Source organism: Lutra lutra, chromosome 9, assembly GCF_902655055.1.
Source record: "Lutra lutra chromosome 9, mLutLut1.2, whole genome shotgun sequence".
Classification (NCBI taxonomy): domain Eukaryota; kingdom Metazoa; phylum Chordata; class Mammalia; order Carnivora; family Mustelidae; genus Lutra; species Lutra lutra.
This window is the reverse complement of record NC_062286.1, coordinates 91501503-91515740: the sequence shown is the minus strand read 5'-3', so window position 1 is coordinate 91515740 and position 14238 is coordinate 91501503. Positions and strand designations below refer to the sequence as shown.

General features: G+C 44.4%; 1 protein-coding gene and 1 long non-coding RNA gene across 2 annotated transcripts in view; one reads left to right on the top strand and one right to left on the bottom strand.

Annotated features, from left to right (window-relative positions):
• The window catches only part of LOC125109845 (uncharacterized), a 234701-nt gene extending 225460 nt beyond the window's left edge, over positions 1–9241 (bottom strand). The window contains exons 1-2 of the mRNA XM_047746954.1: positions 9202–9241; positions 8902–9137 (exon numbers count right to left, since the gene is read on the bottom strand). Of these exons, the coding sequence (XP_047602910.1) occupies positions 8902–9137; positions 9202–9241 (276 nt within the window). The remainder of the gene's footprint in view (positions 1–8901; positions 9138–9201) is intronic.
• A 378-nt stretch (positions 9242–9619) lies between these two features.
• On the top strand, positions 9620–11652 carry LOC125108443 (uncharacterized). Its single transcript, XR_007129913.1, has 2 exons — positions 9620–9675; positions 11485–11652. It is a non-coding gene; the product is annotated as an uncharacterized LOC125108443 (long non-coding RNA).
• The last annotated feature ends 2586 nt before the right edge of the window (positions 11653–14238 follow it).

Sequence of the window (14238 nt, the reverse complement as noted above, 5' to 3'; positions counted from 1 at the left end):
ATGGTAGGACGGACAACACCTCTGGGGAAAGGGATGGTGTGTCAGTTTGGGCTCCCTGAGAAGGAGACACCAAGACAGCATTACACGTGTAGATTTATTGGGGGAACTGGCTGTGAAGGGGAAAAGGGAGAGACCTGAGAAGGCATGGGGAGGCTGAACCACAATGCAGGTCTGACCCCCTGTGAAAGAGACAGGGAAGGAAGGAGGGCTGGAAGGAAGGATCTCAGACTCCCAACTCAGTCCAAAGAGGGTCTTGACCAACCCATTGGGAGTCCTCAAGCCAGAGTCGCCCTTCAGAGGCATCTGGATCTTGCATGAGTGGACCACAGTAGTATCCCCACTTGCTCAGTAACTGCAAGTAGCCCAAGAGAAGCTCAGCTTTGGCTAAGAAGTGGTGGTGAATCCAGAGGGCAGCAGCTGGAGCCATCAGTCAGTCATGATCCCCACAGCAGAGGCCTGAGTGATACATTCTCATGGTCCCACAGTGGGGCACAGGCAGTGTCACTAGTAACTATTTGTCCTTGAAACCCTGGTTGATGTTCAGTGAAAATGTGCCATCACTTAAAATCAAACGCAAGACAATATCATAGGGCTCCTTATCTTTTTAGGCTAAAGCACAGTTGCAATAGTGAAATGAAATATTTACTGTTACAAATTACAACTACTTTTAAAATACCTTTCAGATGTGGGTTCAGTTTCTAAAATAATACAAAAGACATAAAAATGGTTATGAAATCTCTCTTTTATAAAAATCACAGTTAAAAACTTGAAATGGACATTCAGAACTAAGTCAGAAACAAAGTTTGACTAAGAATCTAAAAGGTAAGTCCTTTCTGAACTGGGAGCTTCAGGCAGCATATTGATCCAATGAGAATATAAGAAAACACTGCAAAAGGGCAAGGTGCCACACGAATATGTATAATCCCAAGACATCTTATGTGAGGTGAAGTGGCATTCAAGGCAAAAATGGAGAAGATCAAAATTACCCTTAGCCACTAGAGCCACACCCAGCAGGACAGATGGTCCCACAGAGGAGAGGCATGAAGGAAAGAAGACCACTGAGAACACAGCACTTCCCTGGGCCCACCCACTGCACTCCGGGACACACAGTCACTGAGGAAGGCCAAACAATATGTGCACTCCCTAACTGTCCTTGTTTTACATATATATACATTTCCTGGCTTCTGGCCAATTACTGAATACATAAGTTAAATGCATTTATGAGAGTGTTACCCCAAAGAATAATAATAATCAGTAACGGGTCTTACTGATTACAGTATTTCCTTTGTTTTAAGGCATGGAAGAGGGAACAAGACACCCTCAGTCCCTATTACTACACGGGCAAGAAAACTGGCTCAGTAGCCAGGTCTACCTCTTACCTCCACAGAGAAAACAGAAGCCAGGGCAAGAGAGCTCCCTCCACATCTGGGACCCCATTCTTAGTTCCTCCAAGTGGCCTTAGAGGAAGTAATGTCCCTCTTGTCAAGCCTGATCTCCTGCCCCACACCATTCATCCCACTGAAGGCCCCACCTTTCTCCATTTGTATTCCCCTTCTCTGCACTGCCTCTTCAATTTTACTCTTTCATTAGTTCCTTCTTCTACATATATACAAGCTCAATTGGCTCAGCTCTTAGAAAATAGAAAAAGCATACCCACACATACCCACCCACCCACCCATCCTTGACCTGGGATTTCCTCCCTCTCTTTCTGGCATATGAATCTGTATTCTTTCCATTTCAAGACCCAGAACTCTGACTCAAGCTAGCTGAAGCAAAAACAGGGTGTTACTGGCACCTGCAACCCAGAAACTCAGAGTTCGAGATGGCACAGACACAGCCGGACCTCTCAGCTCACAAAGGGTCTGCTGCACTCCTCTCACCCTCCATCTCTCTGCCCCGCTTCCCTCTCATTATGGATTCCATTTGAGGTAGGTTCCCTCCACGCTGGGGAAAGATGAACACTGGCAGCCCATGCTACACCCTCAGGGTTTGCAATCCAAAAGTGGGAGCTCACATTCCCCTGGCACTCATGCTTCAAATCTCAGAAAGTCTGAGACTCTTGGGCCAATCATCAAGGGGGCAAAACCAGATCTGGCCCCTGCCCTCTACTTAGGTCTTCCTGGCTCCCAAGAACTACCACACCACAGGATAAAAGCCACTGGACACTTAACTCCATGGTGGCCACACCATTACCTTCACACAAGTTCCTCTTTCTGCAATCCCCTCATCCCAATCTGTCCCCCGGGGAAACCCCATATTCATCACTCCAAATCCACCTCCGACCGCATCTCCCTCAGGAAGCACTGGCAACCTCTCCAAGAGGCACAGGTTCTGAGATTCTGCCCTATTAATATCTGAATACACAGCCCTCCCGAGCAGACAGACAGACAGAGACACACACACACACACACTTACTCATACACTCTTGAGAAAATGTGTATGGAACTGAAATTTCTTTTAAATCTGAAGACAGCATAGTTGTCTACTACTTTTATATACTACAGTACAATAACATATTCCTCCTTTAAAAAAAACTTAAAATTTAAATGGAATCAATTTGCCATTTTGAAAGACAATTTTTTAAAAATGAACAATTCTCTACAGTTTTATCTGTAGAAAGGTCAGTATTCTAAACAGCTAGTAAAATGATCCATGCCCAATTACAAGTAAAACACCAACAAAATCAAAATACAAGTTAAAAAAAGTTTACATCAAAATATTCTGGACCTATCAATTAACTCTCTTCTCAGAATAAAAGGAGGAAGTCAGCCTTTTTCAGTTGTCCCAAACAAAACAGCTGAGCTCCATTGGACTTTTATCCTCGGTTCATACCTCTCTCATCAGAAGTCCAGACATTCCCAAGCCCTAGAGGCAGGGAGTAGTGTATTTCTGATACACACATCTGTGTCCAAAGTTCATCTCACGTTCCTGAGGCTACAAATATAAAATGTTGGTAACTGATGAAAAATTAGGAAAGTGAGCATTATGGCAAGGTGACTTTGCTTCAAACAAGGTTAAATGAGAGAGACAAAACAAAGACGTCCTGAAGAGCCTGAAATTACACCTCAGGCTTTGCTCTGGTTGTAGAATGTCCTTTGGCACTAACATCCATGCGAATATTTTACCACCTGCTCAGCCTGCCCAAGGCCCAGAGAGGCCAATGAACAGGAAAACACAAAGGAAGTCTTTTTATCTTCTGCCATCCTGAAATCAAATATAGCCTCAAGTCTCCCTAGAAGAATCTAGTAAAACAGACTAGCAAGAGAACAGCACAAGTCCAAGCAATATTTTTGGGAGACATGCAAAAACCCTAGGGCTTTTGTTTCTATGTTAATATCCAGTGTGATGGGTAAGTATATTTTCTGATATATAAATATGCTTTTGGGTCAGATAACTAGCAGAGGTACAACACGGCCTTTAGAATCAGGAATCCCAGCTCTGCCGCTAACTGACTGGGTGCTGACAGACAAGCAGTTAAGCTCACTGAGCCTCAGTTTCTGCACCCTCTCAGTGGAGGGTAGGAACACTGCCTGCATCAGAGGTTGTTGGAAGATGTGATGGAACCAGGATGAAAATAAACAACCATACCATAGCTTTCTACCCTACTATTACGTTCCAGACCCCCTGTCCAACAACCTCCTAGACATCTCCATTGGATCTTGCCCTTTTCTCAAAATCAACGCCCCTATCACCAAATTCGTCTTTCCCTATCATTAGCCAGGATCTCCACCTAACTCAGCTGGCCCTCCTCCCTACACTCCCATTCTCCAAGATGCCTCCCTCCAACGATCAAATTACACCAATGTGTCTATCGCTAGTCGGACTACAGTGCACATGGCAGTCTCAATCCTTGCTGCTAGCAGGCTCACTGCGAGCAACATTCAGGAAATGAGAGCAGTCAACTGAGTCATAAACATGTTCAAATCCAGCAATTAGACTTCAATGGAATCTGTCCTAAGGAAATGGCACAAATTAGAGACAAAGCTGCTTCCCAAGATGCTTAGAGCAGTATTATTCAAATCAGAGAAAAAAAGAAAGAGCGAGAGAAAGGAAGGAAACAATTCAGCCATCCAGGAAATGGTAAGCTAACTTAACAGCACACAGTTTCAACAAATGTTTGTAGTTCATAAAAATGAGAGGAATATGCAAATAATAAAAATAACTGTAAGTGGCAACATTTAAAATTGTAAATGAGGGGCTCCTGGGTGGCTCAGCTGGTCAAAGCCTCTGCCTTCAGTTCAGGTCATGATCACAGGGTCCTGAGATCCAGCCCCGCATTGGGCTCTCTGCTCAGCGGGGAGCCTGCCTCCCTCTCTCTCTCTGCCTGCCTCTCTGCCCACCTGTGATCTCTCTCTGTCAAATAAATAAATAATTTTTTTTAAGATTTTATTTCTTTATTTGACAGAGAGAGATCACAGGTGGGCAGAGAGGCAGGCAGAGAGAGGAAGGGACGCAAGCTCCCCGCCGAGCAGAGAACCCTATACAGGGCTCGATCCCAGGACCTGAGATCATGACCTGAGCTGAAGGCAGCGGCCCAACCCACTGAGCCACCCAGGCGCCCCAATAAATAAAATCTTTAAAAAAAAATTGTAAGTGAACTTGTCCCTACCTAAAGTAACAAATGCTTAAAAGGCAATAGACTAAAACGGTCCATTTTACTCCATCAATATACAGAGAGCATTTGTGAGAGACTCCTCTCCACTCTGGTTCCAAATATTGGGACAAAGCCCCAATGTCACTCGATTTGCCTTGACTGAGGCCTCTTCTCCCAGATCTCTTCTGCTTCAGACTGATCACTCCTCGCCTGGCTTCAACACACTTGTTTCATTACTTCAGTGAGACAATCACTAGTTCCCACTGCCTTGGCCCTTTGAAATCCCACCCTTCTTCTCCATTCACGGAGTGTCTTCTTTCAGACCCTTGTCATCTGTCTCTTCTTTCTCTGCCAGCAGGGTCACCCCTACCATCACCACCCACCCCCAATCCATTTTCCTGGCCCTGCTGACAGCCAGGCAGCTCTCAATTCTTATCACTTGACTTGCTAAGAGTTCTTCAAGAGGGCCCTCTCACCTGCAGAGTAAGATAGGAGCTTCCAACTCAGACAAACACCACCTTTTGTGATCTGGCCCCCAAACTGCCTCAGCTTCTGCCAGTCAGGCTGCCACTCCTCTCCCCCTACCAAGTTCCCCCAGTCCAACTCACTGTCCTGTCCCTACCCTTGGCCTACATAGCACTCCAGTGACATATCTGACACTGTGAACACCCTCAGGGCAAGAATTCTACCACTCTTTCTCATGACCAAAGTTACCCTGGGACTCCCTTACTGGACAGGAGGAAGGAGCAGGCTGGTGTACCTCACCTTTCTACATCATTGCCATGTGTATTTCCACTACCAGCTTCCATCTCCCCTTGCTTGGAACTGCCTTCCTGCTGCACTTCCCAAATGCTAACCTTGCTCTGTCCCGTATGCAGCCACTAGCCACATACAGCTACTGAGCCCTTAAAATGCAGCTAGTGTAAAATGAGACGTGCTAGAAGTGTCCAACACACACTGGATTTCAAAGGCTTGATATGAAAAACAGAACACAAAAAAATAATGTTTTATATTGGTTACCTGTTGATATAATACAGACTAGAGCTGTGGGATTCAATAAAATGCATTATTAAAATTAATGTCATCTCTTTCTTTTTACTTTCTTAAATGTGGCTACTAAAAATTTTGAAGTTACACATGTGGCTCAGTAGTCTAGACACCCTTCAAGGGACCAGCATGAGGAAAACCTTCCTCAAAAGGCCCTTCTGTTTGTGCCACTCTTCATGATCTTTTCTGACCCTTTGGAATCCTAAAATGAGAGTCCAACATAGAAGCCACTATCTAATTACATACCATACTATATGCTTCCTGGTACATCATTCTTCTTGCTACATCAATATCATTTATAGATGGGGATCTGTAGTAGGGACTCAACATTTAATTAAATATGGCATCTTTACTGGAATAAGATAGCAATACACAGAATTTTTTTGGTTTGTTTTGTTTTGTTGACTCATTTACTCTCCCATTGATGATTTCAACAAGGCAGGGAGAACTGAAGTCAGGGGACTTAATGGTTCTTTGGTCTACCTGTAATTAACACAATGCATATATGCCATGTGCATATAGATCCACGGGTTGGCCCCTTGCAAGGTCTATCTGGTCCTCAGTCTCCACCCTTGTAAAATAAGGTTAACGGTATCAGGCCAATCTATAATACATAGTCAGATTAAAGTAGCTAAACAAGTTCTAACTGGAATGAGAACTACTCTCCTTTCCACAGTTCGTTGGGTGTCTCGCAGTTGTGTCGTCTTTAACACAGAATAATTTTTAGAAAGAGAGAACAAATTTACAGCAACTATCCAAATACGAGGGGTGGTGTGGGAAAGTACCTATCAAAATACTTTTCCTAGTCTGTTCATGATGGAGGGCCAGTAATAGGAGAGGAAACTATTACATGCCTGCTGCAAGCTGAAGTCATTTATACCTTATACTCATAACAAATTTTACAAAGTAGACATGACCATACCCATCTGACAGAGTAAAGAAACTGAGGTTCAAAGACAGGCTAAGTAACCAGCCAAAGTGATGTTGCCAATGACTGGAAATCCAGGTCAGTGGTATCATCTTTGTAAAAAAAGAACATCTTTATTATTGCTTGAAGACAAAATATGTGAAAATCAAGAGTATTACAAGAAATATGCAAATAAAAATACAACAATAATGTCTATTCATTTCCTTCAGTAGTTTTCTTACTCTTGGCTAATTCTTGTCTTTCAGGTCAAGAGGCCATTTTTTTTCTAAGTAGGCTTTTTCTTTAAGTAGCAAACAAATAGGGTATATGATGTGCTAGGAACTAGTCCATGAATGTACTGTATTTCTTTAACATCTTTAAACCACAGTTGTTGGCCAGAGTTTACGTGAGACATTATCACTAGAAGTCTTCAGACACATTTGCAAAAATGTAGTCCCTATGGGTAAGACTGCAGCCAGAAAGGACACTGGGTCATTCCACAAACAAATGCATCCACAAAAAACAGCCTCATATCAAAGAACCTGCCTGTGTTACAAACTGAGGTCATCATGAGCTCAATGAAGTGAAAAAAGAAAGTTCCTCAAAATAAAATACTGCACCTTAAAGTGAAACCACAATTACACAGTCTTGGAAATGAACTACTTTCTCAGTCTGGTAACATGTACTGTGCATCTCTAAGAAGCCAAACTCATCTAGGTTTAATTGATTCCGCCTTTACAAAATGGAGCCAACATAATCCTGCAGGCTTGGACAGAACAAAAGTTCAAATTCTCTACTACAGAAACAGTCTCAGAGTATCAAATCTGTTCCTTTATCAAGTGTCCCTGCAGTAGTATTTATCAGTCACTAGAAGAACTCTGCACAATGCAACCTGTGTGAGCATGAGATTTTAATACAGTGAGGAGACAGGTCCATTTACCAAGGACACCACATTTCACTTTCACAACTCTTGAAAACTAATCTCTCGTAATAGTAAGTAATTAATTTACATTCATTCCAAACTGAACGAGATAGTGTAAACCTCAAGGAATTTGAGATTGTAAATAACCTCACTTGGGAGCCAGGTGTGTGTGTGTGTGTCCTCTGAGGTACTTCACAGTGTATAAATAGAAATAATTAGCAACTTTTAATCTCATGAACAAGATCTTTATTTAAAATTCTCACATATAAAATGAATTCTTTTATGTCATATTTCCTCAAGTGTGTTTTTTCCCTCATTTTAAGAATAAAAAAGACATCCAGAGGAAACAAGGTGTCCTTTTCTCAGCCTCCAGAAACACTAGGGACAGCGCAGGCAGCACAGGTGTTTGGTCCTAAACAAAAGTTAAGACTAAGTAGGGAAGAAAATGGAAAACAGAACACAGCCTAGCAAAGCAGCCAGAGATCACATGCAGCAGGTGACAGGAAGCCTTGGGGACACTTCACAGCCACCAGGATGAGCTTCATCCCAGGTCCCTGCAGGCCTCCTGGGCTCCACAGAACCTCCACCCAGCAGTCCATAAAAACGAAAGGCGGCAAAGAACTCTCACTGTCATCCTGGCAAGAAAGCAGCAGCAGCCTCCTTGAACCCAGGAAAGCCACCCCTCCCTCCGCAAACAGGAGGAGCCCCCTTCACACCAACCACACAAGCAAGCCCAAGAGGCCAGACCCAAAATAAAAATAAAAATAAAAATAAGAGGAGCGCGGGAAGATAGATGACAGCTCAATTGAATTTATCCTGGGAGCGCTGGGAGGCTCCGTCTCTCTGAAGACTCCCACTCAAAAGTAAAAATAAAATTTAAGGGGAGGGAGCCCACAGAAGAGAGGACAGTTTCGTTAAGTCTGGGCTGGGAACACTTGGGAGACTCTACTTCGGGGGTCAGAGTCAGAAATAAAAATTAAAAAACGAGAGGGGGAGGTGTCAGTTTATTTTGTGTGTGAGTGTGTGCGCGTGTGTCTGTGTAGCACCTGGAGTGCAGGATTTGCCAGGGAGGGGAAAGTGGCGGCTCCGCCGGCCTTGAGGTGACCTGGCTCAAACCCGGGGTGAGTTTAAGCTCTGGGCGACAGGGCAGAGTCCGAGGGCCAGACTGCCCGCTGTCGGGAACAATGCTGGGCCCCGGAAAGGAGGGTCTCACACCACCCCCCGCGCGCCCAGCCCTGCCGTGGGCATCCCAGCCCTCACCCTCCCCTGGCCCACGTCAGGGCAGGAACGCCGGAACCCGGGGTCCCAGAGCGGGCCTCACCCAGCAGCGCCCACAGGTGCTTCAGGCGCGTCAGCCCGTCCTTCTCGGGGTCCAGCACTTTCTGGGTGGACTTCTTCGCAACCCCTTGGCTCCTTCCAGAGAACGTCCCGCCGCGGCTGGAAACCGCCCGCTGGCGTGGCAGGGGCGCCTGCGCCTTGCGAATAACCGCAGAGGATCCGGGTCACTGTCGCGAGGACCCCTCGCCAACCGCCCGCTGCGGCCGTTGCCTGCGCCGCAGCCGCTGCAGCCGCCTCAGCGGAGGCTCTAGGGAGGAGGGGCGGGGCGGCTACTGCGAAATCCAGGGGCAAAAAGGCGGTATCCACGCGGAATCCACGCGGAATCCCCGCTGCGGGAGATGCGAGTCAGCCCTTCCGACGCCGCACAAACCCAGCCCACTTGGACCTGCCAACCGATGGCGCTCGTTCGCGGGCGGAGTCTGAGCTCCTTCATTCCTCCTCCCCCGGCTGCAGGTGGCAAGGCCTCTCGGGAAATGTAGTTCTTTAGGGGGCGAGGTGCGGGGACTTACCTTTCCAGAGTCCCCAAGCGGCTGGACAGCCCCCCCGCCTGCCCCCTCCAGGAAGAGGCCCAGAGCTCCCAATCCTTCACTCCGTGCTGTGGGCCACCAGCCAATTTTCCTCTAGTGCCATGTGAACCACAAGAACATCTCAGTAAGAAAAAGTCAAGGCATTAAAGTCAAAAGGAAAAAGAGTTTGCGACTTCTAGATTCACACAAAGGAGGGAGTCCGAGTCCCTTTGACCAAACTAAAATCAGAGCCCCAGCTTCACATGAACATCAGTGATTTTGGCAGCAGGAAGAGCATCCCTACACTCTGCGTGAGGAGTCCAGCGGGTACACTTGGTTCCTGGGATCCAGCTTCACTGGGGTATGAGGTAGCCTTGCCTAGAGGGCTCCTCAGGCTCTTGTCTCTTGCTTTGTAGGAAGTGCACCCACCTTCCCTGTGTTGTGCAAGGTCCCACAGCAATCCAGTAGCAGCACCAGAAATAGAACCTAAGGGACCTGACTCTCAGGCTGGCATGCTTTTGCAGATCAGGTGCCTGAAACCTGGAGCAAAACTTTGAAATGGAAAATGGCCTGGAGATTTCTTACAAGAGATCTGTAGGATTATTTACTGGCCTCTCCATCCTCTGACGCTCCAAATGTGGACATTTGAGCGAGTACTTAAGCTGGCTCTTTAAAATCATGGGCTTTCCGTCCACTTGGAGCACCATTTTTCAACCCAAGAGATGTGACATAGCTTTGTATTCTCATAATTAGCATAATATTTGACCTCCAGAAGCACTCGCTAAAAGTTTATTACAGAAAATGAAATAAGAGCTAGTTCTATCTATGCTATTTTGACAACTCTGAAAACAGAAAGGCTCTAACAACTAGAAGAAATGTGTTTGCACGCCTGGATAATAGAAATGTCCATATCCGAATCCAAGGAACATGGGATTGTGACTATTTCTTAGAAAAAGGATCTTTATAGATATAATTAAGGATCTCAAGGGACATCATCTTCGATGATCTGAGTGGTCCCTAAATCTAATGACTGTCTTCTATTTATAAGAGACAGAAGAGGAGAAGACACAGAGAAGGCCATGTAAAAACGGAGGCATGGATTGGAGTCATGTAGCCATAAGCCAAGTGACCCCTGGAGCCACCAGAAGCTAGAAGAAACAAGGAAGGATTCTGTCAGGGGGTGGTCCAGAGGGAGAACCAACACCTTGATTTTAGACTTCTGAACTTAAGAAATCAGAAAATAAATGTCTTATTTTAAGCCACCTCGTTTGTGGTACTTTGTTGTAGCAGCCCTGGAAAATGAATACCACCAGATGCTGGAGACAACCCAGTGTGACTGTCTAGCAAGATCAGAATGACTGATATTGATTATAAGACTTTGAATAAATAAACATTCAGGAATCTATAATGATACTCAAAAGAATGCTTTGTGATGTCCTAGATGGGTGTTTCCAGTAGAAAACATAGCGTGTACTTTTGATGATTTGGGGCAGAGTTGGGTTTTTGTTTGCTTTTGTTTTTGTTTTTAGCTTATTTATTTGAAAGAGAGAGTGAGAGCAGGGGGAGGGGATGGGTAGAGGGAGAGGGGTAGGGGTAGAGGGAGAAGGAGAAGCAATCTCCCATCTTGTCTCTGGGCTGATTATCATCCAAGGACCCTAGGATCATGACTTGAGCTGAAGGCACGTGCTTAATGGACTGAGTCACCCAGGCCCCCCTGGGTGGGCATTTTTTTTTTTAAGAAGAGAATGTGAGAGCCCGAGCTGGCTAATACCCTTTCTCAGTAACAAATGGGGAACCTGATCTGAACTGGGTATGTGTTTCAAGATTCTAACCAGGGAACAGTGCAGGGCTTTATAATTCCCTCCATACATCACATACCAGAAAGGATCATGTTTTCCTGATGACAGAAAATTGAATTCACGTGTTCAGGAAGACAGAGCCCAAGAAACCAGGACTGAGTGAGGGAAATGAGAGACCAAAAGGTCCCAAAGAATGAGAGAAACGCTTATCAATTCTTGATGTTGTCTGCAGGAGAATTTCAGATTTTTTGTTTGTTTGTTTTTGTATCCAATTTACATAAATTCAAACCAACACATATTTTCTGAACAAGGCATACCATTAAACTGTGATGACCATAGTTTTCTACTTCCCATTCTTTTCTATTTTGCAGAAAATTGTTGTTTCAAGGGCCATGTGAAAACTGCAAGTCCTGCCGTTATTGATGTTAAATACTTATCAAACAATTCTACCATTCCTCATTGTTGGGCTTATACCCAGCACAGGGTCAGGGTCAGCAGTCAATCACTATTTGTGGAATAAACAAAATCATTCATTTCTTAGAACATTAATATCTCCATGAGCATTATTAAGGAATGTTGTTTAGTACAATGTTTTCAATTTAACTAATGTGTTATGAATCCAAATGTTAAAATTCTACCCTTCTTCCCTCAGAAATCTTTCTAAAATATAAAGAGACCTCCCTGTCTTCTTAAAGAGCTTATTCACTGTTTATGAAACCACAATCTGCCCCACCCATCCACTGTGATTCCCTTCAACTCCTCTTACATGGGTGTTGCTACCAGACACAAAGGAGAAATGCCTGGTAGATCTTCCCCATCTAATGTTAACCATTTCTTACCCCCAAATTCAGTCTCTGCTATCAGAGATCATTTGTTTACCTTTTGAACATCCATATTGGAATGTTTCTATATGTTTAGAACTGCCAGTTCTTAGTTTCCAGATAATCTAAAGGTTAAGGTATTTTACTTTCTAATTGTCACTCATCAGAGTTTTTCAGTTTGGGAGCATTTGGGGTTTCTTCAGGTTGACTAAATTATCCTGTGCCTGCACATCAGTCCTAATTGTCATGATTATTCTATTAATTTTAATATGTGTGAAAATTCAACTTTTTGATGCACATTTTCTTATCAGATAAGCTCATTGTGCCTGTCCTCAGAAGTAAGATCTTTTTGTATGCTAGACGCACTGTGGATCTTCATTTGGATATTGCCACAGAGAGCCAGCTCCAGTGAACTTCTGTGACATAGTCTATTTTTATTGATCTTTGCATTCTTATTTTCTTAAAAAGGAAAGCAATGATCTAATAAATTAAATTTTTATATCAACTCTTACCCTAAAATTTTGAATTCATTCAATGTGAATGCTGTGCCCCTGAGAATCCGCATCTATCTAAAATTCCTAAGCAAAAAAGGATGCCCCTCCCTAAGAATGAAATGCCAAACTCAACACCTAAGAAACAAGAAACCCAATGTCCTCGTTTTCCAGATGCTATATTACCGTAGACATCAAAAACATATTTTTCTCCTCCAGAAAGATTTCCTAATAGTCTTTTCTTTCCAAATATCTGTTAAATGAGGAGATTTAATACTTTAAACTTGATTTTAAATCATTTTACATGAGAATTTCACTTCAGGACAGACTTGAAAAAGTTTTCAAAAATATACTAGCCATTTTGATATGTCTGATGGACATTTGATAACTACTCAAGCAGATGTCTTTGCAGCTGTGCATTTCAATCACAATGTCATCTGCTTTGGATATATTTTCTTTTTCTTTTTCTTTTTTTTTTAACATCAGAACAGTATTAACATTTCAGTGGTGAATCCTGGTAACACATCAACATTACAAAAATGTAAGGCCATGGGGCGCCTGGGTGGCTCAGTGGGTTAAGCCGCTGCCTTCGACTCAGGTCATGATCTCGGGGTCCTGGGATCAAGTCCCACATCGGGCTCTCTGCTCAGCAGGGAGCCTGCTTCCCTCTCTCTCTGCCTGCCTCTCTGCCTACTTGTGATCTCTGTCTGTCAAATAAATAAATAAAATCTAAAAAAAAAAATGTAAGGCCATAAGTAAGTATCATAGGACCTTTTATAAATTCAAAAAATTATCTTTGAATAATAATGTCAGAAAAATAAAGAATCATGGAAACTCTCTAGATAGTAAATACAACTTGCATATAAGGACGATGTACAAAGGCTGGAGAGAGATGAAGTTTCATAGGTGAGAAGCCTGTGAAAATGTGCTCATGACCTCACCTCTTCCCCCATTACACAAAATGCCACTATTAGGTTTAATATTAGGTAAGATGTACTCCTTAATTTAGAACCAGGTGCTAGATTTTCTGAAAATGAATGGAGGAGGAAGAGTCAAGATGGCAGAGGAGTAGCAGGCTGAGATGACATTAGGTAGCAGGAGATGAGCTAGTTTATCAAACCATTCCAAGCACCTACAAATCCAACAGGAGATCAAAGAGAAGAAGATCAGCAATTCTAGAAGCAGAAAATCAACCACTTTCTGGAAGGCAAGACCTGTGGAGAAGTGAATCCAAAGCCACGGGAAGATAGACCGCAGGGGGAGGGGCCAGCTCCCAGCAAACAGCTGAGCAATGGAGCACAAAATCAGAACTTTTGTCTGCTCCACTGAGGGACATCGCTCCCGAGGCTAAGTTGGGGTGAAGCCCATGCTGGGACAGCATGTTCTCAGGTCCTGTGGGATCACAGAAGGATTGGGGGTGTCTGAGTGTCACAGAGCTTGCAGGTGTTAGAGCAGTGAAGTCAGCTACAGAGACAGAGCCGAGGAGTGAACTCTTAACTCTGGGTTACCTTAAACTGTGATCCATGGGACAGTCAGGCCACTGTTCTTTGAGTGGGGATCCCACAAGTTCTGGGGAGACCCCCCTGGAAGAGCACAGGGATCTGCTGGGTTTCGAGACTCCAGGGAGGGCTGTGTGCCAGAGACAGAGAAGCTTGGCCACAGGCTGGGTGAGCTCAGAGCATGGCCAGAGGCCAGGGAGACAGGAGTGATTGAGCGCTTTCCTCCAAGGGTGCACTGAGGAGTGGGGCCCCAAGCTCTCGGCTGCTCTGGGCCAGAGAATGGGAGACAGCCATTTTCATTCCTGTCCTCCAGA